Below are 27,656 nucleotides of genomic sequence, written 5' to 3'. Positions count from 1 at the left end.
TACTACAAATAATCTACTTTGTATCTTTTGCCTCCAGGGAAGGTCTATTTTGCACACGACCAATTAAAGCTCAAAACCCAATTTATCAAGGACGGGAGTTACTTGTTGTGAATCCCCTGTGCATCAATGGAGAACAGGCCTATAATTTCACTGACAATCCTCTGATGGAGGATGGAAATGCATCCACGTCCTGAAGAGAACTGACAAAAGGATGTAGGAAGAAGATGCAATAAAATCATACCAGCATGTTTTTTATGGACTTAGAAATATTCATATCTATATGTACTGCATATTCCCCAGAACTGACACTGCCAAATGTGGGGGTTTATTGCTAAATGGACAACAAAATATATTATAATGCCTCCAAAGTAATCTCAGTTTTGCCTGAATAAACTCTTGAAGTGTAGAGACATTTCCCCAGTTCCTCTATGGCATTACATATAAGTCTCTCAAGAATGGCTATATTCAACTGCATCCCTCCTTGTTCAAATTAAACTACAGATAAAAATCATAGTGAAAAGGTCAAGTCTATTCTCAACTCTATTCTGAAACAAGAGTTGGAACAGTAGTGTTCACACACATATACAAGGAAAACACTTATTAGCCAGGGAAAACCCCTGAAGAGAAACCTAAAGACTGAACTTTCAGGGAGCTGCAATTGACCTTGATTTGCATGTGCAGTCATTGATGCTTTTTTGACATGCAAACACTTGGAACACAAAAAGTAATCAAATGAATCCAAACCGTGTATGATGCTTATAGAAAAGAAAAGTTGCTTTGATTTTAAAAAGAAAATAAAAAGAGCTCGCTGCTAATATTATGGCCGTCTGTCAAACCACACAATTTACTTTCTAGTGCAAAAGGATTGTAAACTCTCCAGAACAGGTGTTTCAGTCTACCATGCTGACAACATCAACCACTTGAGGGACTCTTCAGTTGTTCTATTAAATCTCTGGAGTATAAAAATAATGTTATATTCCAGCCCTTTCTGGTGTATAAAAATAATTTGATTTATCCAAACCTAGTTGTGAAAAATGTTTATACTTGCAAAGATGTTATGACTTATTTTTATCATCTTAAGGAACTGTATTTTAGCTTAATATCCAACAATGGTTGAATATATTTAGAAGGATTAAAACCCCAGCTGTATAAACTGGCCATGTGATGATTTCTCATTCAAACAGGAAATTAGAAAGTGTGTTCCAGCACATTTGGGCCACAGCCACCTTACGCAGCTGTGTTTGCATGCGGTTATTTATATACAGTAGTGTAGATGCAGCCTTTCAGTATCTCCAAGTGAGGAGCTAGGCATAATCTGGATTTATACAAAATCCTAAAGATATCTGGCTGTACCTCCAATCTAATGCTTTTAGTTTCACTTACTAGTATGCTTGTAGATCACTACTCCAGAGACAATGTCCGCTTGGGAGAAGCGATCCACAATGATACCAGCTTTCTTCACAACCCCATGGTAGGGCTGTCGAGCCAGCATGAACATCAGTTTCATGTCATCAGTGTCTGCATCATTGGCATAAATATATTCTGAAGTGATCACAACTTCCTCACCCTCTGGACATTGTATTAGGGGAATGAGGCCATCTTTCATGATAGGTGGCTCATCATTTACAGGTAATACCTAAACAGAAAGACACACAGTTTCACATCAAGTACATGTCACTTCATCACTACTCCTTTCCAGCACAGTTCACTGAGAGGAAACATGGGGCATGCTCAACCAAAGTAAATGATTAGACTTGCAGATATATAAATTGTCAAAAAACTGGAATAAATAACATATCCACTAAAAAACCAGACATATTCCAGGACGCATTTAAAGGTGAAACAAATAAATAAATGAAAAGACAGAGAAAATTTAGCTTCTTCGCTCAGGCTGCATGTACTACCAACCACTGTATCCTAAATTAGTGACAGCCAATCCTTATCTTATAAAAGTCTTAAATCCCGGGACCCTCATTTAAGAGGATCTAACAATGAAGGAACAATAGTCTGACTGAAATCAAGGGGAAATTTGCCTGAGTAAGGACTAAGTACACAGCAGGATTCAATCAGCCACACACATTAATATTTTTTTCTGAAGCAGCAATGCCATTCATAACTCATCAGAAAGCTAATTCATCAGACATATTCTGATAACCTGTGGTAAGAGTGCAAATCAACAGGGATAAGCCTGGAACTTCCAGCCAAGTTCACTGCTTGTCTAAGCCAGTACAACTCCAAAGATTCCAGTGGAGATGCAGCAGTATACACGATGCATCTTTTTTCAGCTTTACAGTAGTTAGGAGTTTACCACAGGCGCAAGAAAACAGTGCCCTTTTCAACTAATATTCTGGCATTTTAAAAACTATCGAGTTGTAGAACAAAAACACCATGATGCTCAGATGATGGGGGACAGAAAGAAGGGGGAAAAATTCCAAACTACAACTACTATGGTCTAATGGTTAGGACCAGGTACTGACACTCGAGACACAGTCAACTGGAATACCAGCTCACTGCATGACTTTGGATGAGCCACTTCACTTCCCTGTCCCCCATCCATAAAATTGGAATAGTCATTATCTACCTCAAAGCAATGCAGTGTGCTGTTAAATAATGGAAAGTGCTCTGTGATTCTCGGATGAAATGTAATACAGAAGTATTATCATGATCACTAAATTTAATTATGGAGTCTGCAAAGCCAGTTAGGACTGTTGAAATGATCACTTAGTGCAGCTGCTTTGATTCAGGTCCAGCCAGAGGAACTGTGCATACACATGTGTGTGTGTGTGTGTGTGTATTGAAGGGGAGACTTCATATTTAAAAATCTCATATTTTTCAAGCCAGTCTCATGATTCTGAAAGGCCCTGACTCGTGATTTTTGAGCACTTGGGATGGCAACACTGCAAAATCTCACACGTGCAATTCCCTATTGCTAGTGAAACACTGTGTGATCACAAACTGGAGCATGATTTGGAGGGGAGAGGGTTGGCTTGATGATCTCTCTACTAACAGATAGCCCACCTTATGGAAATGTTTAGTAAATCTGGCTTTAGGGAAGTGCTGGGACTGAATCCAGTTCTTCTCTAGCAACTGTGCTTTGAAATTAACCAGCACCTAAATACACAAGATTTCGGCACTCCAAGCACTTTTGTATATTTTTGTCCTGTAATAGGTTAGCTTGCCCCTTTAAGACCTAATGGCTTGAGCTCAGCCAACTCTAATCAGATGGCACACCGGAGCAGAGCTCAGGTGATTCCCTTATAAAAGTAGCAGGAAGCTTCAGAGAGAGGGGGTATGTTTAGAGGAAGCCATGGCAAAGACTGAGGAAAAGCTGGGGTGAGCAGTCTGAAGGCCAGGGATAACAGATTCCACCGAAGTGGAAAAAGTATCCGGCTCTGTAAGCTGCGAATGGCCTGTCAAGGCTGAAAAGAGCTCCAGAGAGGAGACTGGGGGAAGTTAAGAAACTCCAGGACAGAGTTCTGGAATTGTGTCTTATGCTAATAAATTGGCATTACTGAACAAAAAAGCCTATGTGGAAATTTATAAAGAAGCCCCCTGAAGAGGAGAACTGAAGTAGGATGCTGCAGAGCCATCTCTGGCCATGAGGGGGTGCTCTAGAGGAGGTTGTGTGACCATACATCCTTTATCTTTATATATACAAGCTAGGGCACTGTGCCTCACATTTGCTACAATCATCAACCCCTCTCTTTCTGGGAGTAGGCAGCCCCGGCTCTCCCCTTGCTGCCAGGGAGGGCCAGGCCGAAGCATGGCAACCCTGGCCTGCTCCCTACCCGCTTCTGGCCGCTGGGCCAAGGCCGGCCCACCCCTGACTTCCCCACCACCTGCCAGCTGCTCTGAGGCCGGGTCAGTCCCGGCTCTCTTAGCCCAGCCACGGGGACAGTGGGGGTGATGCCTATCCAGTCCTGGTTCTCCCCACCCTGGCTGCTCTGAGGCTGGGCCAGCCCCAGCTCTTCCTCTCCCTCAGACACCGGGGGGAGCTGAAGCCAGACCAGCCCCAGATTTCCCCCACTCCACCCCCAGGCATCAACTCTCTCCCTCTGACTGCTGCAGAGGCGGGGCTGAGCCAGGGCCTCACCCACCCTGGCTCTCTCCCCCTGGCCACTGAGGTGAGAGGGGGACGCTGGGCCGAGGCCTTGCCAGCTCTGACTTTCTCCCCCTGGCCACTGTGGGGGCGAGGCCATGGCACAGCAGCCCTGGCTCCCTGAGCACTGGGGAGAGGGAAGGGGGGGGGAGGAAGGAGGCTGCTGCATCCCCAGCTCCCAAGCACTAGGGAAAGGGGAGAGAGGAGGCAGGTGGGATGCAGAGTGGCATGATGATGTCACTGTGTCATCCCACAGGAAACATTTTTTTTTTTTTGAGAGAGAGAAAGAGAATATAAAGATCTTAGAAGGACGATGTCAGACCAAGTCCATACTCATTTAAGTTTTGTAGAAACAAACATTTGCAAAACCTAATGGTCAAGAGATTGTGATTTTCCTTTAATTCCAATGAAAAATTGGTTTAAACATTTCTTTGCAGCTTTTGCAACCCAAGCCAAGCATTCACTGGAGTTATTAGGATCACAGATCTGGAAGGAAAGTGCATTTTTTAAAAAAAGGAATATGATATTGCTATGTTCCCCGTAAGTACGGAACTGATGTCTTCAGAAAGAAAACCATGTCCTTCACTGATCTGACACATGTTCCAAGTTTAATTTTGGGGATTCTCTCCTGACAGTAGTGGCTAAGTAGGAGCAGGTGCAGATGTCTCATAAGTAATACCTGCCAAATTTGCTCTCTAACCAATACTGTCACATAAGCTCCAAAGTTAACAGCAAAAAGCCCATCTAACGCCTTCCCATTTCTGAGGTGCTCTGAAGGCTTTCAAAACTCATGCTCTATCATTTTCTTTGCGGATGAATGCCTTCATGAGTACAAACAGGGAATAACACACTGACCTTGACCTGTAGGACAAACTCTAAAGAATTAATGCCATCTGTGGCTGCAAAGAGGATGTCATCATGCAGAGTCTCAGAGCCATCGTGCTGATACCTGTGGGAATTAAATTCTGCACTAATTTCACATGGACAATGTGTGCCTGCATCAAGTAAAAAATCAAGCTTTGCAGCAAAATGGATGAGTGTCCCCAAAATGGAAAATTTACCCCAGTGCAAAAAGGTCTGGGTACTACTTATACCCCTTGATGTGGGTTTATACAGTGTTTAGGGCCTTCTTTGGCCCTACTACCTTGGCGCTACCCATACTAACCAACCATTCACCCTAATGCAACATGTTTTTTGACTCAGCAGTTCATTCACCATGTGGTAATGATATATTATTATTTTTAATGCAAACTTAAGACTCTGCAGAGAACATTGTAGGCCAGAGGCTCAGCTGGTGTTAATTTGTTGAGCTCCACAGGGGTTAGGCTATGCCAGCTCAAACAAGCTGACGCTCTTGCTTTCTATGTTTTCTGTAATTTAATACCAGTTGGATTGTGCAAACTAATACAAACAAAACTAAAAACAGGACCCTTTTCTTACCTGACTCTTAATGTTTGCAGGTCCTTGCAGGTGAACCTGTCACCTTCATTCATGGGAAATCCATCTAGTACCACTATTCCATGTAGCGGTTGCCTCTGAAGGTAAATGTGGAGGTTCTCCTGTTTTGTGTCCACATCTGACATCAGAATATGATTCCCTGTAATGATGCACAGTCCCCCTTCTTTTACTTTCAAGTTGTTTGTAAATACCTGAACAGAGGGGAAGAGATGAATTGCCAGTTTCATTTGCACCTTTAAATTTTAGATTTAAAAGATGTAACATGATAAATATCAAAATGCCAAAGGTTTAACTTGTCTGTTATATGCTGGGAGGATGTTAGGAAATTACTACAACACGTAGCACAAATATTCTTCCCAGCTGCCAATCGGTAACAGATGGATCATTACAGCAGTGTTTTATCTGTCTAGTAAAGCAATATCCATATTCAGAGATTCCCTCCCTTCTTCTCATGCACAGACTTTCCTCCCCCAGATGTACCTCAGGAGCTTGATTGTCCACTGGAAGAATTGTAATATTAAAGCAGATCCCGTACAAAGTGCCTCCATGCTGATTGCTGACTGAAAAAATAAACTGGACATGTTGGGGCTCAGGCCCAATGTCCTGAATAGGGGGCATATAGGCAACTTTCATATAGTTCACAGCATGCTGCAAGAAGTGAGGAGGAAAAAGAAAGGGAACATGTCATTTCAAAGCTTCAGTATTAAGCAAAACTCTTTCCTCTGGGTAAATTGGTGAGGGTACATTACATTTTAAGGAGTATAATCATTTCTTTGGGTTTGGCATGTGCCCACAAAATTCCCTTCTGAATCTTTGCACCCACATTACAACTACTGGCACATATCTGAGTATCTGCACCTCTCACTATGAATTATTTAGATAGAGATGCAAAGACCCAGATCTGTGGAGGTGCAATTTACAATTCCAAACATCATATGGATGCTTCAGCCTGGCTGAAGATATGCCATCCCCAAAATCTTTTTATATAACCACCATCATCATAGTATAGCTTTTAATACTACATTCCTAATAATAATACTTTTACAATAACACATAATAGTTGGGATTGGTCCTGCTTTTAGCAAGGGGTTGGATTTAATGACCTCCTGAGGTCTCTTCCAACCCTATGTTTCTATTAATCTATGATTCACTATAATATCTGTAAATCTCTGAATTTCAGAACTCTCTGAATTTGTCTTTAGTAATATTTATTAATTGCACAAGCTTTTGTTTACCCAAATAACAAGAAGATGCTAGAAGAAAATTAAAATGATCAGCAAAGTTTCCCCTCCAGAAACTGATGTTATGAACTTAGTGAAGTGTTTTCAGGTTCAGGACCCCAATTAAAAGGCTATAGTAAATTGTGATGACCAGGCAGTTTAAAAATATTAATAAGAATGGGATTTATTGAACTGCAACATAATAAAAAACCATAACACAAATTATTTAAAATTCAAACAAAAAAATGTGGATGCACAGAACTTCTCCAATGGAGTTCAGCCAGTGTGAAAGACTCTTAGAGGTGATAAGAAATCAGATTGATGAGTCTTTGCAAAGCCCAAACCATCCCCAGTTTGTAGCCATCTCTTAACCTGACATTATGCCATCTCAGGCCAAATACTTTGAGCCAAATACTTTGAGCGAAGCAAGCTCAGTGCCTTTTAGCCTCAATAGGCGCTATGCCTACTTATGTGAGTCCTAGTAGACACTTCCTTAAAATCTGCATTGAGTTATCTGAATTTTGTGTTTGTTAAACTGAGATAGTGATAGCACTGTGTATGGCTGGATTCCACATCTAAGCCTCATGACAGCCTGAAAGGAAGTGACTTGAAGAAAAATGAGAGCCCCACTGGAGGTAGTTCTTAACCAGGTCCAGTTCCAGTATGGTATCATTAAGCAACAAACCTGAGTGAATGATCTCAATGCTGGAGCAGCAGGATCTTTGATTGGTTTTGGCATGCTGTCTATCATAAACAACTTCCCCGCATCGGAGGGGCTGTACAAAGACACATACACACATTATGTGCTGACTTGCAAAACTTCTAAAACAGGAGAAAAGATAATTATGCAAAAATATTTTTTGTCTCCGCTGTCTACGTATGATATTTCCTAATCCTTTGACTTTGTCAAATGATGTGCATCAAACTTACAAATCTCTTATTTTAATGTTTATATACACACACAAATCCCTTCCAAAGAGACTTCATTATTTACCGGTATTTGCTTTGGGAGCTTGAACATGACCCCTACAGTCTATTCTGTTTAACCTCTTGCAAACAACTTCTGCCATTATTTTATTAAGATCACATAAGCTCTTCACATTCTTACAGTTATTAGCAAGATCTCCTTCACACCGTATGGAATAGTTTGGAGTCACTTTTTCCCCTTTTTATGATCTTGAGTATATTGACTTCACATCACATATGCATATTAAAAGGCCCACATCCCTCCTGTCTTTCTCTGCACCTGGCTTCTGAGTTCTCTTCGGCCCACCATAGGGATTCAGCTGCGGTTCTTCTGATTAGCCCACTGTCTTGTTCAACGCTGTTAACCATGTGCCTACCTGACAGGTAGTCATTCTACAAAATTGCAGACTGGTTCTCGGTTGGCTGGCTTCGTACAAAAATGTGATGATCCTCTGCCTCAGCCACACAGCAGTAGTAAGCAAAACTCCTTCCTCTGGGTAAATTGGGGAGAGTACTGGTAACGCACCAAATGGGCAAAATATCTAGAATATGTTACCCTCTGGTGAGTGTAGGTTACAAATCCTTCTCTGTGCCTGATTCATAAAGATAAGAATCTATTACAGTCTGACGCTTCAGCTCAACCTGTGGTAGCTCATGTTTTTAGCTCTGGATGTCCCTGGTTCACCCCGGTGCATTAGCTAAAATGTCACTCACCACATATATATAAGGATTCACTGTGCATAAAATTTGTGGGTGCTAGGAACCATCCAGTGGGCCACAGTGAAACACAAGGTAAACTCAATCAAAAATAGGGGGGAAAAAAGCATGTGCGTCTGTCTGTTCTCTGCCTCTCTCTCTCTTAACATCCTAATGTTGCCCCATATGTCCTGTTTTAGACTTTGACCTGCATGATTATTAATATAGTAGATCCCAATCCTTCAACTAGCTCCATAAAGGTAGGCCCACGCATGCGCAATTGGGGACATGTGTGTGTGCACCATGGCAACAGTCTTACTTTGCCATCAACATGATGCCTGCTCCTCTCCTGTGAGGAGAAATGTACATTCACTCTCACATACCTATGAGTAGAAGAGAAAAATGGAGAGGTGGTTACTATGTAGGTGAGTTCCCTCTCTTGTGCTTCCATGTCTATGAAATGGAGATGTTTCTTAGTTAGATGAGCTATCTTAGTTTCCTCAACAACTAGTTGACGAGTAACTCCAGAAGCTTCTTTTGGAAGCTGATCATCCACAGGAATAATGTGAACTATCATCACCTAAAGAATACAGAAAAATATCACAGGCTTGGTAGAGTATTGGAAACATACTAATTGCTTGTAGAACTCTCAGAATTATGCTTTAAGAAACCCTCCCCCCAGAGTTTATTTAGGTCAGATTTAAAATATTTGAACAAATCTTTTCAAAATGAAGTACATTTTCCAATTCGATTTTTCCTGCAAAATGCATACACTTGTAATATTGGTTATTCTCCCTTATTATTTGTTTGAGGAGCTTACAATTAGAGCTGGTTAAAACTCAGAATTTCTAGTGCATGGGAAATCTTGCCATTTCAAAAGTTGGTTCTTTCTCATTTGGAACCAAAACAAATATTTTTGAAAATTTATGCAGACCAGAGACAGAAGACAAGATATTTTAAAAAAAGAATAGTAGTATGTATCAGCTGCCCTTAATGATTTTATATATTCTGTTATTTTATTTCATTTTTGAACTACTTATTTATCATGAAATAATGTAAAATAATACAATTAATATAACGTTAAAAAACTTTTTAAAAAACATAATTTTTAAAAATTCTGAAATGAAAATTTGGAAATAAGAAATGAAATTCCAATATGTGTTTGGTTTTGAAGCAAGAATTCAAAATGGTAATATTTTCCCAAATGTTTCAATGTAGATAAAAATAGCATTTTCCATCAAAAGCACATTTGAGAAAAAATTCTAACCGGCTGTACTTACAATGTACACCATTTTGCTACTGTAGAATTGCACATAAGCTCTGGGGCTCAAATATTTTTTAAAGATAGGAAGGCCTTGAACCTATTTTTTAAAAAATCTGTATAGAAAAATAACTGATGGACTCGTGTAAAATATACCATAAATATTCAGGAAGGCAAATTTTAATTCTATAAATCTTGGCAGTGTGCCTCTAAAATAAAAAAAATACATTAAATTCAGTCAGATCAATCCAGATGTGGTACAAATGGGTGCAGATCTATTGACTTAAAAGGGGCTACTGCCAGTTAGTACTAACTGAGAATCTAACCCTTAGAATGAATTTGACCTGTCAACACCTGATACAATCTCCATTAATGTCTTTGAGAACTGGCAGTATTTTTCTATCAGACAAAAATTAAAGAAAATTGAGTTACTGAGTTATAAACAAGGGGAGAATTTGGTCTGGAGAATTTTATTATTGGTAAAGGATCCAGCTTGGTTTTCACATCCTATACTGAACTTTAAGACCGACTATTAGAAAGAAAAAAAAATCACAATGTTTTCAACAATCCATTATAGGAAGGTATGCTGGTGTCCTGATATTTACTCCACATGCTGCAATGAATCCTACCTGTGGCTCTGAGAGATTGGGAGGGTCATGGCTATCACACAGGACAAATTCAAGGGAATCCTCAAATATTTCTCCTCCTAAGTGACGGTAATAAATTAGTCCATTAAACAGATCTCTCTGAAGAAAGCCAATAACAGGATAGCCTGTTGAATCAAAGAATAAAAGAAAACACATTTCATAGAACTATTTATAATTTTATTCATTGATAAAACTTATTCTTATCTCAATCCTCATAAGGGAGAGACCAATTATACAGTTTCTCTTCTTGATTGAAAACTCCTTAATAAAAACTTTGATATAACTTCATAATTCTTCAATATGTAAGATAATACTAATACAACGTAAGAGCATCCTTACTGATGGATCTGAACCCCACTGATGAGGAGGGAAAGGTGAATTTATACAAACAAAAAGTATCTAAAAATCATCTTGCTGTGGATTTCTTAGGTTACCTATAAGGGTCTGTCCTGGTTTCTTCATGATTTCTCCAGCCTGTGGTAGTTTGGTAATATTAAAGAATATGTAGTCATCACTGGAGTCCATGTCAGAAGCTTGAAGCATAGAGCCTTGGATCAGAACCGTCTGCCCTTCATATAGTTCAACTCCAATGTTGCTGATGAGGAAAGGCGGGCTGTCATCTTTAGGCAGGATATTGATTGGAAACTTATGGCGAATACTGTGGTGGCCATCAAAGATCCTAAATACCACAAAATCCTTTGTAGAGTCACTGTCATCATGGTGGTAGCGAACAACCCCAGCCTTAAGGTCAGAGACCATGAACATGAATCCTTTCCCTCCTGTCAAAACAAGGAAAAAAGATGCTTCAAAGATATGTAGTTCAGTCTTTAAAATATTAATATTAAAATATTAACATGGGCCAACACAGGCAATAAGCTATATATTTTTCGAACAGTTATATAACTTTCATGGTAAACAAAACTCCCCACAATATGAATTGTCGTATAGACAAGTGATGAGTAACCTAGACTAGTGCTAGTGAGTGGGCTGAATGAATCATAAAATACTAGAACTGGAAGGGACTTCGAGAGATCATCAAGTCCAGTCCCCTGTCCTCACGGCAGGACCAAGCACTGTCTAGATCATCCCTGATAGATGTCTGTCTAACCTGCTCTTAAATATCTCCAGGGGTGGAGATTCTACAGCCTCCCTAAGCAATTTATTGCCGTGTTTAACCACCCTGACAGTTAGGAAGTTTTTCCTAAGGTACAAACCTCCCTTGCTGCAGTTTAAGCCCATTGCTTCTTATCCTATCATCAGAGTCCAAGGAGAACAATTTTTCTCCCTCGACCTTGTAACACCTTTTTAGATACTTGAAAACTGCTATCATGTTCCCTCACAGTCTTCTGTTTTCCAAACTAAACAAGCCCAATTATTTCAGTCTTTCCTTATAGCTCATGTTTTCTAGGCCTTTAATCATTTTTGTTGCTCTTCTCTGGACCGTCTCCATTATTTCCACATCTTTCTTGAAATGTGATGGCCAGAACGGGACACAATACTCCAAATGAGGCCTAATCAGTGAAGAGTAGAGCAGAAGAATCACTTTTTATGTCTTGCTCACAACACTCCTGTTAATGCATCCCACAATCATATCTGCTTTTTTTACAACCGTGTCACACTGTTGACTCATATTTAGCTTGTGGTCCACTATGACCCCTAGATCCCTTACTGCAGTACTCCTTCCTAGACAGTCTCTTCCCATTCTATATGAGTAACCCTCTTTCATCTCAGTGGGCCTCCTCCTGTCATACCTGGAATAGGGTAGTTTTGCTAACTGCGCTTACATGCTTAGAATTTGTGGGGTGTGCCAATTAAATTACACTTCTTTGATTGTAGGCAGAGGGAGTGCACAGCTTTTACAGTCAATGTTGTATACAATCAGCACACACCTCACTTCACATGCCCTTGCTTTACATGCATGGCACTTTAGTAATACTGGTATGAAAAAAATGATATGGACAGAAACTATAATCTGGTAACCCTATGCATAAGCAATGATAAACAAAATGTGTTGCATACTGCACATAGAACCCTAATGGGCTGCCAGCTGTCCAACATGGGTATAGATCATTTGTTGACTTCAGTGTTTCTTAAAGCATCACTCAAAATTAATGTCAAGGCCAAAGAATCTATGTTCTGTGATTACCGATCAACATTTTATGGTAAGCCAAAAGTAACACAGAACAGAAGATTAGAGTTGCAATAGTGCTCAAGAGGTCATCTTGCCCAACTCCCTCCTCAAACCAGGACCAACACCAACTAAATCATTCCAGCCAAGGATGTGTCAAGCCTGGCCTTAAAAACCTCTATGGATGGAGATTCCACCACCTCCCTAAACAACCCATTCCAGTGCTTCACCACCCTCATAGTGAAATAATGTTTCCTATTGTCCAACCTGCAACGTGAAACTCATTGCTTCTTGTTCTATCATCTGCCACCACTGTGAATAACCTGGCTCCATCCACTTTGGGATACACCCTCCTTCAGATACTTGAAGGCTGCAATCTAATTCTCCTTCATTCTGCTCTTCTGCAGACTAAATAATTCCAGTTCTCTCTGCCTCACCTTATAAGTCTTGTACCTCAGCCCTCTAATCATTTTCAATAATCACGTCCACAATAATTAATTATAATTATTATTTATTTGGAACCTAGATATTTCAAACAGGGAAAAGGCCTCCATTGTACTTAGCACTATATGCTCAGACACAGCTGTTCATTTAAGTAAAATGCCTTGAAAGTCAAATTCTGACTCTAGAGCAGGTTCTCCACAGGTACCGAATTAGCCTCCTCCTCCCAGGATATGGAGCACCAGCACAGCCATTCACAGCTGCAAAAGTACTTCTGGTCTTGCAATTCCGTATTGGAGAAGGCTGTCCACCACAGCTGTGAATCCAATAAGTGTACAGTCATTGGATCCACCGAAAGCTTCTTGTATGGTTGTACAGAGAGAGCTGCCTACAGCACTGCTTTACAGTGCACACAAGGGGCAAAATCCCTTTACAGAGTCTCTCTCTCAACAGCTATCCCACCTATTATGCCAAAGGACTATACCAGTTCCCTGGCTTCAGAAGCCTTTCTTTGCTCCATAAACAGCCCCTATGAGTTTCCTATTTTCTTTTAATATGTACTTTATTGTCTTATGCATATGTATTCGGAAATCATTTATATCTGTGCACATATGCAAGTTCAACAACATTTTTAAAAAGACTTTAATGATTTTTCTTTTATTTGAACAATAGGGATGAATTTCTTTTCTTTAAATATTTTCCCAAACAGAACAGCATTGTGCGAGTGCATAAATAGCAAAATGTACAACTGACAATCACAATTAAAGTGAAATGGAGCAGTCTCACTTCATTGCCAAGCCAAATAAAATGTAAAAACCATTATAAATAGCAACACTGCATAGTTAGAGAAAAATCACTTTGAAAGAATGTGAAAGATCTGCTTTATAATCAAAGTTGTTACAATAATAGAGGGAAGGATTTTTAAGTGTATGATTTTTATATTGATAATGTCTCTTTTGGCTCCAAAGAAACTACATTAACAGCTTTTTGGAACCTTACTCTGATTGTATGTATCTATGGAGCTACATTAATGTGAAAAGGTGTAAATGAGATAAAGAATTAGGCCCATAAGTCTTTAAAGTAATAAAACTATTCTTCTGCTACAAATAATGTTTAAGGAATGTTGTATTGTTATTAAGCAACATTCACTGCATGAAAGATTAGCACCCTAAAAAGCCACGTTTGGACTTGATTTACAGCAATACTGTAAAGGAGTTTAGACAAAAAATTTCATCTACATTAGATAAACTCTGGATTCTAAATGATATATAGTTATGTAGGAGCTGTCCTTAGCAAATGCCACTGTTCTTTAGTTTCATCTTTAGTACATAAGTGGCAAAAGAAAATAATTACATTTTAACTAGGTCACATTTACTCAGGTTGAGTGACTAGTTTATTGAGATATCATTTAGTTGCTTAAATTCCCCCATAGGCATGGGAAGTAGCAATGCAGGGAGTGCTACACCATCACTCAAATTTTGTGCCCCACACTGGGGTCCTAGCCACCACCTCGGCTCCTTGCCACTGGTCCTGTAGGCTCTGCTGTCAGCCCTGGGGTCCCAGCTACCAGGGGCGTTGCTGCTACCAAGGTTCTTGGCAGCTGCAGCCCCTGGGACCTCATTTGTTAGCCCTGCATCCTGGGCTCTGCCTGTGGTTCGTGGCTGGGTTGTTGAGGGGTGCAAATGGTGTAAGGCGGAAGAGTGCAGCTCAATACCCTCACTCTAAAAATTGTTCCAGCATCACTGAATTCACCTCTTTTTACATAATTGTTTTAAAATACCAACATCTTAGTACCTGCCTCTACCTTAGTATTATTATTATTCAATAGCTGTAGAAGTGGCCAGTCAGCAGAGGGAGCAAAACAGTTAAGTAACAAAAACGTCTCTTAAAATAGTGTTAGTACAACAGAATAGTGATAGAAATGTAGCCGTGTTAGTCTGGTGTAGCTGAAACAAAATACAGGACTATGTAGCACTTTAAAGACTAACAAATCATCTTGTTAGTCTTTAAAGTGCTACATAGTCCTGTATTTTGTTTCAGTACAACAGAAGACATCATTGAGTGTGCTTTTGACAAATAGGGACAAAATAAATCCATGCACAGCAGTACCGCATTTTTACTCCCTCAGGGTATGTCTACACTACAAAGTTAATTCGAACTAACGGATGTTAGTTCGAATTAACTTTGATAGGCGCTACACTAGCGCTCCGCTAGTTCGAACTTAATTCGAACTAGCGGAGCGCTTAGTTCGAACTAGGTAAACCTCATTCTACGAGGAGTAAGCCTAGTTCGAACTTACTAGTCCGAATTAAGGGGCGTGTAGCCCCTTAATTCGAACTAGTGGGAGGCTAGCCCTCCCCAGCTTTCCCTGGTGGCCACTCTGGCCAACACCAGGGAAACTGTATTGCCCCCCTCCCGGCCCCGGACCCCTTAAAGGGGCACGGGCTGGACTAACAGACCCTGCACCTGGCATGGCTCGAGCCAGCCACCCGATGCCCCCCAGTCCTCCCCCTCTTCCCGGGACCAGGCTGGTGGCTCCCGGGAGCTTGCCCGGGACCGCAAGAGGCGGGCACCCATCTGGTCTAGTGTGGACATCGTGGACCTCGTCCACGACCTCCGCACTAGGCACAGGAAAGTGGCCGCCTAGGGCAGGAGAGCTGCCAGCCTGGCCACCCAGGAGCAGGTGTGCATGAAAATCAAGGTGGTCCACTGAGACCCCCGACCCTGAGCCCTGAGCTTACAATGGCCGTCCTGGGTCAGACCAAAGGTCCATCTAGCCCAGTAGCCTGTCTGCCGACAGCGGCCAACCCTAGGGACCCTGGTGGGGATGGACCGAAGACAGTGACCAAGCCATTTGTCTCGTGCCATCCCTCTCCAGCCTTCCACAAACTTTGGGCAGGGACACCACTCCTACTCCCTGGCTAATACCACTCCATGGACCCAACCTCCATCACTTTATCTCACTTCTCTTTAAACTCTGTTCTAGTTCTAGCCTTCACAGCCTCCTGCAGCAAAGAGTTCCACAGGTTGACTCTTTGCTTTGTGAAGAACAACTTTCTGTTACTAGTCTGAAGCCTGCTACCCATTCCTTTCCTTTGGTGTCCTCTAGTCCTTCTTTATGGGAACTAATGAAGAACTTTTCTTGATGCACCCTCTCCAGCCCACTCATGCTTTTATAGACCTCTATCCTATCCCCCCTCAGTCTCCTCTTTTCTAAACTGAAAAGTCCCAGTCTCTTTAGCCTTTCTTCATATGGGACCTCTTCCAAACCTCTGATCATTTTAGTTGCCCTCCCCTCTCCCACCCTCTCTCTTCCCCTCTCCCACCTCCTTTTCCTAGTCTCCCCGAGTTTTGTTCAATAAAGCGAGATTCTATTTTTGACCACAAGTCACATTTTGTACATCAGGAATGGGGGCTAGGGAATGGTAAGTGGAAGGAGGTGAGGGAGGAACGGGGTATGAACCCCCGATGGGGAGGACTGGGCTGGCTCTGCGGGCTTCTGGGGGTGGAAGCTCTCCTGCAGCCCTCCAATTGCCCCCTCTCCCCTGATGGCAGCCTGTGGCAAGTGCAGCCGGTCTGATGGCTAAGTGCTGTGATGTGCCCAGTGTGGGCACTCAGGGCACTCCAAGACAGGACTGCTTTGCAAGCAGGGCACCCCTGAGAACTGTCTGTCCGGGGTGGGGGTCGGGTCCCTTCAAGCACAGCCCTCGGCTAGCCTGAGGCAGCAGCTCCATGCTCTAAGTCCTCATCTGATGCCCTGCCGGCACTGCTTCCGGCCATCCTTAACCCCGGTTCAGGGTCCACTTAATGTGGACATGCTAGTTCGAATTAGCAAAACGCTAATTCGAACTAGTTTTTTAGTCTGGATGCGTTAGTTCGAATTAGCTTAGTTCGAATTAACTAATTCGAACTAAGTTAGTTCGAATTAGCACTGTAGTGTAGACATACCCTCAGTTCAAGATCAAGATCTTCATAACCAGATACTGTTCAGTTGCTTAGATCTTTGCAGTTAACCACTTACAGAGTTTTTTCATTTACTGTATTTTTATAGTATTATATATAAATTCAGCAAAAGTGAATAAACTTAAGCAGCTGTTTATACCAAAATAAGTAAAGACTGGATCTTTTCCTTAACCTTTTCCTCAAACCATATGGGATTTGGCTCCAAACTAGCCATGGTTTTGTTTTCCTAATGTACATCGCATTTTGCAATGTATACAACATTTTTGCAAAAGTGAAAACTACTCTTCTCTACTAACAGCATAAAGACACTTTGGGCCTTATTCTCTTTCCAGAGACATTGGTTTCATAATGGTGTAACTTAATGGATTTCAGAGGAATTTCGGCATACAGTTCCCATTGATTTCAATGGGAGCTACGGGCCTAAATGCTTTTGTGCTTTCCCCCTTTAGTGGATCAAACAATAAGCATTTTGTTTCCAAATCCCTAAAGAAGAAATGGCAATTTACCTCTTACAGTCAGCCGTCCGTGCTGCAAGCCATCAATTGTGACCAAGCGAACACCCCCGATGTTGTCATTGTCCACTATTTGAAACTGTTGCCATGTGATTGGTCGGGACTGCCCTTCCAGGAGATCCAGGCCTTCAAAGAACAAAGAATTGCTTCAGACAGTAAAGATGACAAAAATCCGATTTAAAATGTTAAACTATATTTTTAACCAGTTAACCAGTCTGCTTGAGATTAGATGAAGGTTTCTAATCATCAGAAGAGTGAATTCTGGAATAATCTTTCAAGGAGAGCACTGGGGCCAAAAGTCCTAACTGGCTTCAAGATTGATCTTGATAAGTTTCTGGCGGGGATGGTATAACGAGACCATGTACAAGAGCATGATCTGTGATTGCTAGCAGCAAATATCTCGAACAGCCAGAGATAGGGTACTAGATGGGGAGGGCTCTGAGTTACTACAGAGAATTAAATGTGCATCATTCAGTCAAATTCCAGTCTTCTTTTTCTGTATCCCTTTCTATTACTTTATCACTTAATTTTCCATAGCCCCTAAATGTAAGATCCTATATGTGATCCTCCCACATCACAGATCCTTGGGCTTTTCTAAGTTGTTAGTCATGACTTACTACTTACTTATTGCCACTTTTTTTTTAAATGCCTTTCCACCCATTTTGTTTCCCATATCATTCCCTCTGCACCTTGTATATTAATCTGCACACCCTATGCTCTCCATCTTTTCAGAGGTCAATCCTAAATAATATCTTGATTTTTCTCATGTCCCCATTTCCCTCTTCTGTTACTCTGCGTTTTCATTCTGCTTCGTTTTGACATTTATTCTGGCTTCTATGACTGGATCACACAAAAATAGAGAGGAGGAAACAAATAAACATACTCCGACTCAGAGCTACACAGCCGTGAACTTTGGGCTGCTCAGACTGTCGATTGAGACCAGAACTTTGTCCCTTCAGCCCATCTCTGCATAAACATACATTCTGTAGCAGAATTCATTCAGTGAAATTCCATCTCACCTGTATTCCATGAAACCCGAGGAGCATTTGTATCTGTGGTTCTGATGGAGATATGCACAGTCATTGGTAAACTCCTTTCAAAGTAAAAGTCATGAACCTCTAACTCCATCTGTTATATAAAAGGGCATATCGTTTGTTGGGAAAAAAAGGTTGAAATACCTTTGTCTATGTGCATACAAAATATATGCAGCATGCAGATAATTGAAAGATAAGGCTCTATAGACTTCAAGAGATTCTGATAATATTATAACCAAAGGAATAAATCGCAAGTGGTTCATGATGTCACTAAAGGCATCCCTCCCAGTTTTCCGTACTACCTTATAGTTCTGGCTTCCTATGTTGTGTTCTTTACAGTTAATGCAGAGGAAATAAGATTAATATAGTTGTAAATTTATATAAATTAACAGGAAAGACATACATTTTAATTTGCACTAGAGTAGACTATGCATTTACACATGGATATTGCAATAGTAAAAGAAGCGTTGGGGTACATTCCTTGCTCAGCTGCCGCTTTATAAGTCTGTCAAGCATAATACGATAAATAAAAACTGGGGAAAATTAAGTACATGAGCTATAAAAATTAAAATAAGTTTTAAAAACATAAACACTTTCCAGGGATTAATAAAGATGTGCCCAGCAGGCAGATATTTAATTTCCTTGGGAAGTTGCTATTCCTGCTTAAACTCCTGTGAGAGTCCCTGAACTAAAATTGCCAGGCCCTATTTGTCGACTGGGAGCAGACTAAGCTACTATACTATTTTACTGCATGGACCTTGTATCTCTACTTACTTCGTCCACTTCTTTTGCCACTGACTTCCTATCTTCATATACCTCAACGCTGTTAGAATGAGTCCTTTTTTGCATATCTTGCCACCTGCAGCCATCTGCCTAGATCTCAACTTCTGAAAATACACAATTTCTTTCCTATCTCACCTCTTCTTCTTTCTTTCTCCTTCCTATTAGTGTACTATATTTAACGTTGCATTTCTATAACACTTGAAACCACAAATGTTTATTTATATCAAGAATAATGCATCAAGAAGACTTCATAAAAGAATAAGTAAAACCCAGTGGCACAGGCCTGAAGTGAGGAGCACATGGGTATGTTGAAAATGGGTAGTGTTGGAAATTATGTGCAATTTCATTAGAATGTAAAATATGTTTAATCTTAAGATGAGTCTACACAGCACCCTAAACTCAACATAAGATAGGCAATTTGCACTACACAAATTGCGTATCTTATTTTGAACCTATTTCAAAATAGCTTATTTTGAAATTTGGCGCCTCTACACAGGACCAATTTTCGAAATGATGTGCTATTTCGAACCATCCCTTATCCCTCATGCAACAAGGTTTACCAGGTGCAGGAGAGGTTTCTGGCCTGGAAGGAGGAGTGTAGGAGGAAGGAGTGTATGGTCTGTGAGGAGGTTGTAACCTGTGGCAGAAGTGCAGAAAGGGGTGCCGGGTCTGGGAGGGAGTTGTGACCTGGGGAAGGAGTGCAGGAGGAGGTGCAAAGATTTGGGTTATGACCAGAGACAGTGGATTGGGTTGCAAGGTCTGGGAGGGGATTGTGACCCCAAGCAGGGGCGTAGGAGGGGATGCAGTATCTGGGAAGGTGTATGGGGGCTGGAGCAGGGCTGCAGAAGGTTCAGGGTACATGAGTAGGGGTGCAGGAGGGGGCAGAGGGTAGGGGGAGGGAGGGGCTGGGGTGCCAGAGGCAGACTCTGGCTAGGAGACCTTACCTGGGTGGCTCTCAGCCAGCAGACCAGCAGGTTCTTTAGCCAGAGTCCTGCCTTCCACTCCCGTGTTTGTGCTTAGAGCAGCTACAAGAGCCATATTTGCTGTCCTGCAAACAGCCAGCTGCTATTGGCTGGAAACCTGCCAATGGGAGCTTGTGGGAGTGGGGCCAGCATGAGAATCCTTCTTTCCCTCCCTCCCCCTTTCCCTGGGCTTTCAGCATTCAGAGATGCACACATGGCTCTGCAGCCTGGCTTTTCTGAGTGCCAAACAGGGGTGAGGGCAAGTAGGCAGGGAGCCGGCTGAGGCTCTCCTGGGCTGAATCTGTCCCCCAGATTATATTTTGCCCAGCCCTGGTGTAGACAGTGGGGTTACAAGATATGAAAGACAAGCAAATGAGATCAGAACCAGGCCTATTGTGTATAAATGGCACTAGACCGCAGAAGCAAATTACAGTAGATACTAGTGACTCCAGTAGATACAGAGAATATGGCTCTTGCACAACCAGGCATAAAATTTCATGAAAAATGTCTGTGAGGAAGTCAGTGCTCAATGGGCAGGAATGTAGAGAAATAAGATCCCTTAAGTGATATGTTTTTGTCAGTCAAGGTTGAGCATTACAGTAGATTGAGGGGATGTTTTAGTGGATTTATCTTAGCTCACCAGGGTCACAAGATTCTTCTCCTGGGAGTCCTACCACTAATGAAATCAGCCTTCAAGGTATGTAATTAAAACATACTTCCCATTTTAGTGAGGTATTTTTCATGTCAATTAAAAATGAATTTTGCTCATAGAAACCTCTTAGAAATGAACATAGCTTTTTGTAACTTTTTGAATGCTAGAGGGGGGGAAATAAAAGGTTCTGTTTGTCCCATTGTTACCTCATAATTCCTCCTCTCTGTGTGGCTGTTGTTTGGAGGCTGATATGCTATAAGCATCTCACTGAGATCTTTCCATGTAAAGGAGGTGATAGGCTTGGTATGGTCTAACAGATGAGTGATGTAGCCTTGGGAGGGTGGCTTGGTAATGTTGAACACTAGCAGGGATTTGGGTGTTTCACTGTCTTCGGCATCCAATGTTGTTGTTGTCAAGGAGGTCAGAATAAACTGGTCCACCTCCAGGATGAACATAGATATGAAGGCAGCTCTGGGGATTTGGTTGGGAACAGCACCTTTGATTCGGACAGGGAGCCAGGCATGCTCTGTCTATGAAAGGGAAAAAAAGCGAGGACAAAATATAGTTCAAATTTTATATTAGACTAGATTTACCCAGCGTTGCTTGGGCCCTTGACTCAATTACATTTCTTTTTAGACAATGAAATGAAAATGTACATGTTTCATTTAAATCAGTGCTCTGGGGTGGGGCTGGGGATGAGGGGGTTCAGTACGCAGGCTGCCCTGCAAGGGGAGGGGTCCATGTCACTGGCATCTGCTCCCGGCGCTTCTCAGCAGAGCGAGGAATGCAGCAAACTGTGCACTTCTCCTCTCTCCCTGACAAAGGGAAACAGCCTGAAATGTTCCATCCAAATCAGGGAGGGGGGGATCTTCAGCACTCCCTAAAGGGTGCCGAGGGGTGGGAGGCTCCTGGATGGGGGGGCATGCCCCCAGGCAGCCCCTTTCACCAGCCTGGTGATTCTGTCTCTTTTCTGTATGGTTTTATGAGAAGCAATCCTATTCTAGTCCCATCCCATTTTCCTGGCACATCCAAACCCTTACCCTGCTTTAAGTTATAAGTGGAATCTGTATATCGAATGTGGTAGTTCTTACCGTTTAGGAGTTCTTGAACAAACAGATAGACAGACAGACAGACTCACAAACTCTCTCAAATATATAGTAGAGGAGTACTCCAATGGTATTTAAGCAAATTTGTACTTAAGGTTCAGCATGTGTTTATTTCCTTTATTGAACTGAGTCCTAAAGAACTAATCCACCTGTTTTCAACTTTTTTGTGTTGGGTTTTCCCTGCCATGTTATGGGAAGGGCAGCATAATCACCCATACTGAGAACCTATGAACTATTAAGGAACTGCTTCGGCTGCGCCCCTGGAAGCTGCAGATCATGCCAGGATTGGAGGAGGAGTTCAAAGAAGGAGACTCCACTCAGATGGTTGCAAAACTGGGAAGACAACAAGAGCCCGCCTGTTCTGGGAGAGAGGTCTGCCAGACAACAGAGCCTCTGTTTTTGCAGAAAGGAAGGCACAGATCCTCTGGGCTAAGGAAGTGGGGAGAGACCAAGACTAATCATGGAGACCTGATGGACTCTGGGGCAGATTGTGCTATTGCTGAGGTTCAAAGAAGTGAGAGGAATCAATATTCTCACTGAAGCTGTTAACAGGTTTCTTTCTTTTCCTTTATGCTTATATTTAACTTTGTTTGGTGACCATGGACTGTTTTGTTTGTGTCACCTGCAACTCATACTTGCTGGGGTGTGGGCAATTAAAGTCATTCACTTGGGCTCCCCATCTAGCTATGAAAAGGGGTTCTCTATCCATGATAGGCTCATGACAGCATCTCCAAGTAGTTTTGCTGGCACTAATGAATGCTCACTGTCCTGCTGTGATATAGGTAAGCGATATTATCTACAGTGTACAAATGGGGACACTGACTCACCAGGATGTGGAAGCCAAATTCTAATCTGGGTTGATCTTGTTCTTAGGTGCTCAACTTGAGCTTCCAAGGGCCTGATTTTCAGCTGAAATTGTGGGTTTCAGTGCCCCTGCAAATCAGTTCTCGGATCCAAAATTACTGCCTGCTTCTGAAAAACTGGTCTTAAGTGATTTGGTCAGGAAAGACACATTAGTAGTCAATAGCTGGGCCAATAATAGAAGCCTTGATTCCTGTATTTTAACCACTACACAGGCTCTCGCTATGAGGTTATTGCACAAAGCTACTCAGTTTATGATAACCATTCTCGTGTCACGATCATTATTCTCATTCCTCACCATCCCTCCCCTCCCCTCTTCACCCCTTTTTTTAATGCTTAGTAGTTGCTTCTCTGGGTAGTCAAGTTATTCAAGCATGTGTTTATTTCCTCTCTCCCCAAGGCAGCCTGCGTACTGAACCCCCTCATCCCCTGAAGCTGCAGATCTTGCCAGTATTGGAGGAGGAGTTAAAAGCATTTGTCCCCATTGTAACTCCATTTACTTCAGTGGATTTATGGCAGCCATTAATTTGGCCTGTTGTTGACTCACATAAATACAGTCATGAACATGACAGAATATGAGAAGCTACACAGCTGTAGAAAGCTCTACCTTGTGTAGAGTTTTGCTTCTGCTGTCTGTGAGGTGCAGCTGGATAGGAACATAATCAATGTTGGGTGAAGGAGGATCAAGATGCTGGTATCTAATTCCCATCAGCAAAAATTCCTCACAGCTCATTTTGGTGTTCTGAATCATCTTCAGTTCTGGAACACAGTTTCCACTCCTGCACCTTTGGCTCGTCCTGTGCTCTAGAATTCAACAGAAGCAGTTGTAAAATATTTGTTTAAAGAATAGACTGGATAAACATTATAAGAAAGCTCAATCAATGTAGCTAAGCTAAAAGTGTCATAAAAGGGCAGCATGACACAGCATAGAACCTTTTCCCCTCCGTTCTTTCCCTGAATAATAATTGTGTTGGGTTGACAGATATTTTCCAGCTCCTACTTCAATTTCTTCGTTGTGTTTCTTGTCAAGTAAGCCTTTAATTCTGGCTAAGATATTAATCCAACAATACTAGACTCAAAGCCTAGAAGCTTTATTGTCCATCTTTGGACAAAGACACAGCCAATCAGAGAACTGAGCATCTTTAACTCCCATTTTATCCCTAATATTCTCCTCCTCTCTCTCTCTCTCAGTTGCATCACCACATCCATTTTAAGAACCAGATCTTTGCAATATATCTGAAGGATATTATTGTGGCAGGTATTCCACCCCCTCTCTTTGTAAGCGTTAAAGCAAACAATTAAAACATGGCATACTGGATCTGGGGAAGAAGCTATGAGGTTGATCTCCACGAGGCTCTTCTTGCTGAGGTTCTCCAATGACAAGTTGACCGTGGGCTGGTAGAAACGTTTCTAACGAGGCCAGTGTGATGGTGCACTCCAGGTTTGTCCTCTTGTCATAGTCAAAAGTAAGCATATTCTTGTCAATCACCCTGGACAGGCCATAAAACTCGGGGACCTCCAGGGCACTGGAGCTGATTTTGATGATATTACAATCTGGTTCAAGTAATTGCACCTGAAGGATGAACGTTTCTGTGAACGTTTCAGTTTCTGTAAATCTGTAAAGGACAAAAGATGCTTAGTAATATGTCGAGCCAACCTCCTCCATTGCCCATGAATTCAGCATTATCCTCAACTCTGACATTTCCCATTTCTGCAGATCTCCTTATTGCTACATAAATATGTGGTCAAGTTCTATGACCCTAATAGAACTAAAGGGCTTTTCTCCTGATTCACCCTGGTATTAAGAGCTCTGACTTGGAACTGGACAATTATTTCCATGGACTCATCCCACAACAGGTACTTCCTATTTGTTTGAATCCAGGGTAATAAAGGATTTGATTGTCTTATAAGTGTGGCAGGCAAAAGACAGCAGGCTACAGGAGTTAGTGGGAGGGCAGGTATACAGGCAGTTGGGTGACTGAATAGACTGCCGGAGACTGCTGCCCCAGCAATTAAGACAGGAAGATACCTGGAACTCATTTGAGCCAGCCTGCAGCCAGTTAGGGCCTGCTGGTCCCTTATAAAAGGTTTCTTCCCCTCAGACAAGGAGGGGAGAGGAGAAAGAGGGATGAACCACAACAGAGGACGTAGTACAGAGAGACAGACTGTGAGGGGAAAACAGAAGAGGTACTGTTCTCTCAAGGTACTAGGGAGAAGGTATTGCGGGAGGGTTAGGGAAGTGGCCCAGAGAAAAGGCTACTATATGGTGGGGATAAGGTCAAGAGCCTCTCCCCTACTCCCCCCCCCCCAAGTAGCTGCTACCAAGGGTCCCTGGGCCCGATCCTGGAATAAGTGGGCAGGCCCAGGTTCCCCCCAACCCTCCCCCATACCTGGTGAATTGCCACTAGTGAAAGGGGACTTTTGGTCCATGCAAGAGTTTTTTTTCCCTCCCAGCTAATGACTGACCGATGAGGCAAACGGCTCATTAAGTGGGGAACCCTCACTCTAAAAGCACAGAGAGGCAGTGCGAGGGTTGCTGCAAGCTTCTGAGGCTTCTTAAGAACCATCAGGAAGCGCAGGACCTGCCACATAAAGTATACAGAATTTAGAGCAGGGGGAAAAGGGTAGCAGGAAACAGTGAGAACAAACAAGCTAAGGGAATTTTATGGCTGCTCTCATGTAAGCAAGCAATAAGGGGTTCCCAGAAACACATGGGTGACTTTGCATCCTACCCCCTGAATGTGTACTATGCTAGAAAACTCAGAGTGGGACTGCTACCTACTTATACACCATCTCTAGGACACTCAGATTTACAACAGCTGAAACTTATCAGTGCCTCCTCATCTTGATTATTTCAACTCCCTTCTCTGAGGCGTTTTAAAATCTTAGATCCCCAGATTCTAGTAGGAGCAGATATTGCAGCCCCCCCCCCCTTTCCACATGTACAAAAAGTATGATCATGCCACCTTCATCCTCAAACTCCACCGATTCCCTATTCATTTCAGGATCCAGTTCAAAATTGTTCTTGTTTAATAAAACTTCCCAGGAACTTGTTCCACCAAGCTCATGGACTGGATTTCTTTCCCTTTTGCCTACTCCTACACCCTGATTTCAGCTTCCTCCTCTTCCAATACTGGCTTTGACTCTATTTCTTCCAAGCCTTGCTACTGCTGAACCACAAATCTTCTGCGTAGCTCTTGCCCTCTGGCTGTGCTTCCTCTGTACACGCTAATGAGATCAGTTAGAAACCACATATCCTTATCTCATCAATTTGTCTTCCTCGAAGATGGATCATGTGCTCTAACATTACACTGCTCATAGTCTTATGAAAGTTAGACCTGCACATCTGATGTGATAAACAATGTCACCTGTCACCTTTAATATCAAAATGGAGACAGGACTGTAATAGACTCCGATCTTAGGGAGAAGGAGATCAGTGGAGCTCACCCAAGGAAGAGAAGGTGACAAGCAGAGCCTATGTTGAATACTGACATGCTACAGCTTCCTCCAAGGAAAACATTCCGTTCCTGAATCCCTCATTCTGGGCACTGTTATCTATTCTAATTCCCATTTGTCATTCCTCTGGTGCCTGGACAAGAAGGATGATCTAGTGGCCAGGGGTTTAGGGTCTTAGTAGGTTCTGCTGTGCTGTATGACCTTTGGAAAGTCACGTAGCCTCTCTGTGCCTCAGTTCTCCACCTGTCAAATGGGTTTGATAGTACTGTACTATATCTCTTCGGGATGCTGTGAGGATAAATATACTAAAAATTTGTGTTGCCCCAATTACCATCCTATCTGAAAACCCAAGTGCCATTAATAGAAGGAATATGGTAGTATGGCAGCAGGCAAGTTTGATATACTCCTTTTTTTGAAAAGAGAATAAATTATTTAAAACCCCAGTGGAAAGGACAGGGGTAGTATGTTTCTGTTTTCCATCCAGGAAAATTATATGTAAAGGGGAATCATGAGAATTATGTATGTCCTGATTGTCATTTACTTGCTTACACTGAATTGTACCTCACACCACAAGAAATCCTGTTGAACTCAAAGGAATTACTTGTGGAAGAAAAGGTTGATCAGTGGGGGTAAGGGTTACAGAATCTGACCCTTAATGTCAGCACTTTGAGAATGTCATACACTTTGTAAGTGCTGTTGTCAGTACTAAGAGTAACACGAAGAATCAGTTTCTCTACTGTACAAATAACCCAATGTTTAGCAACGTCAACAAATATGTCATCAGAGCGTTTCTTGTATACATTTTGACAGCTAAAACTATAAATAGTTCACGGTATGGGTTACTGGTTAATGATGCCTTCGGGTGTGCTTACGTAGTTACTGCAGATATAAACTGAAGAATTTTTATTTGCCTGAAACATGGAGTGTTTTTTCTTCATGGGAAAAACAGTAGTTTTACTAGTGATAACAATGCATAATAATACTTCAGTGCTGCTTACCTGTATAGCCGAAGCATGACCATGTCTTCATCTAAAATTGGACAACCATTATGAGTATACTTGACTTCATTAGGAAGGAAATGACAGTCAAACACCTATTGAGGTAGAAAAAATAGAGAAGCAAATGCTGTCATGAAAGTCAGGCTCCAGAGTTGCTTTCTTTAGTTCTGCTTTGATTGTCATTGAACTGCTGCTAGACCAAAGCATGCTTTCTAACCTGCAGTTTGTTTCTACAACACAGAGTCACTTTTGTTGTGCAGTGTGTGCCAGACTATCCACATCCTGAACAAACTTCACTGAATAAAAGTTAAACGTAACTGAGTTACATTTATCATCTTTATATTTCTAATACAATGACCTGCAAAGGATTAGGTATTATTGTGAAATTATATGGAACTTTATCAGGAAGACAA

The 27,656-nt window shown here is 41.9% G+C and overlaps 1 protein-coding gene and 1 long non-coding RNA gene across 7 annotated transcripts in view; one reads left to right on the top strand and one right to left on the bottom strand.

Moving 5' to 3' along the window:
* Nucleotides 1-5,687, top strand: part of LOC149524129 (uncharacterized) — a 95,378-nt gene extending 89,691 nt beyond the window's left edge. The window contains exon 4 of one of the 2 annotated variants that reach the window (XR_016349848.1): nucleotides 5,560-5,687. This is a non-coding gene — a long non-coding RNA (uncharacterized LOC149524129). Of the gene's footprint in view, nucleotides 1-37; nucleotides 1,208-5,559 lie in introns of those variants that run through there. The other variant, XR_016349847.1, reaches the window with a different exon arrangement.
* The window catches only part of FREM1 (FRAS1 related extracellular matrix 1), a 118,409-nt gene that overhangs the window by 69,433 nt on the left and 21,320 nt on the right, over nucleotides 1-27,656 (bottom strand). For all 5 annotated transcript variants that reach the window (XR_012904626.2, XR_001367860.4, XM_006117829.5 and 2 more), the window contains exons 3-16: nucleotides 27,244-27,338; nucleotides 24,104-24,405; nucleotides 23,397-23,593; nucleotides 21,029-21,352; nucleotides 18,411-18,519; nucleotides 17,386-17,517; nucleotides 10,782-11,126; nucleotides 10,330-10,472; nucleotides 8,823-9,019; nucleotides 7,463-7,553; nucleotides 6,038-6,205; nucleotides 5,540-5,748; nucleotides 4,955-5,048; nucleotides 1,384-1,636 (exon numbers count right to left, since the gene is read on the bottom strand). Coding sequence is in view for 3 of the 5 variants with exons in the window: in XM_006117829.5 (XP_006117891.3) it covers nucleotides 1,384-1,636; nucleotides 4,955-5,048; nucleotides 5,540-5,748; nucleotides 6,038-6,205; nucleotides 7,463-7,553; nucleotides 8,823-9,019; nucleotides 10,330-10,472; nucleotides 10,782-11,126; nucleotides 17,386-17,517; nucleotides 18,411-18,519; nucleotides 21,029-21,352; nucleotides 23,397-23,593; nucleotides 24,104-24,405; nucleotides 27,244-27,338 (2,659 nt within the window). In the remaining 2 variants the exon portion in view is untranslated. The remainder of the gene's footprint in view (nucleotides 1-1,383; nucleotides 1,637-4,954; nucleotides 5,049-5,539; nucleotides 5,749-6,037; nucleotides 6,206-7,462; nucleotides 7,554-8,822; nucleotides 9,020-10,329; nucleotides 10,473-10,781; nucleotides 11,127-17,385; nucleotides 17,518-18,410; nucleotides 18,520-21,028; nucleotides 21,353-23,396; nucleotides 23,594-24,103; nucleotides 24,406-27,243; nucleotides 27,339-27,656) is intronic.

This window comes from Pelodiscus sinensis, chromosome 6 (genome assembly GCF_052426305.1).
Source record: "Pelodiscus sinensis isolate ZL-2025 chromosome 6, ASM5242630v1, whole genome shotgun sequence".
NCBI classification, from domain to species: domain Eukaryota; kingdom Metazoa; phylum Chordata; order Testudines; family Trionychidae; genus Pelodiscus; species Pelodiscus sinensis.
This window is presented reverse-complemented; position numbering and strand designations above follow the sequence as displayed.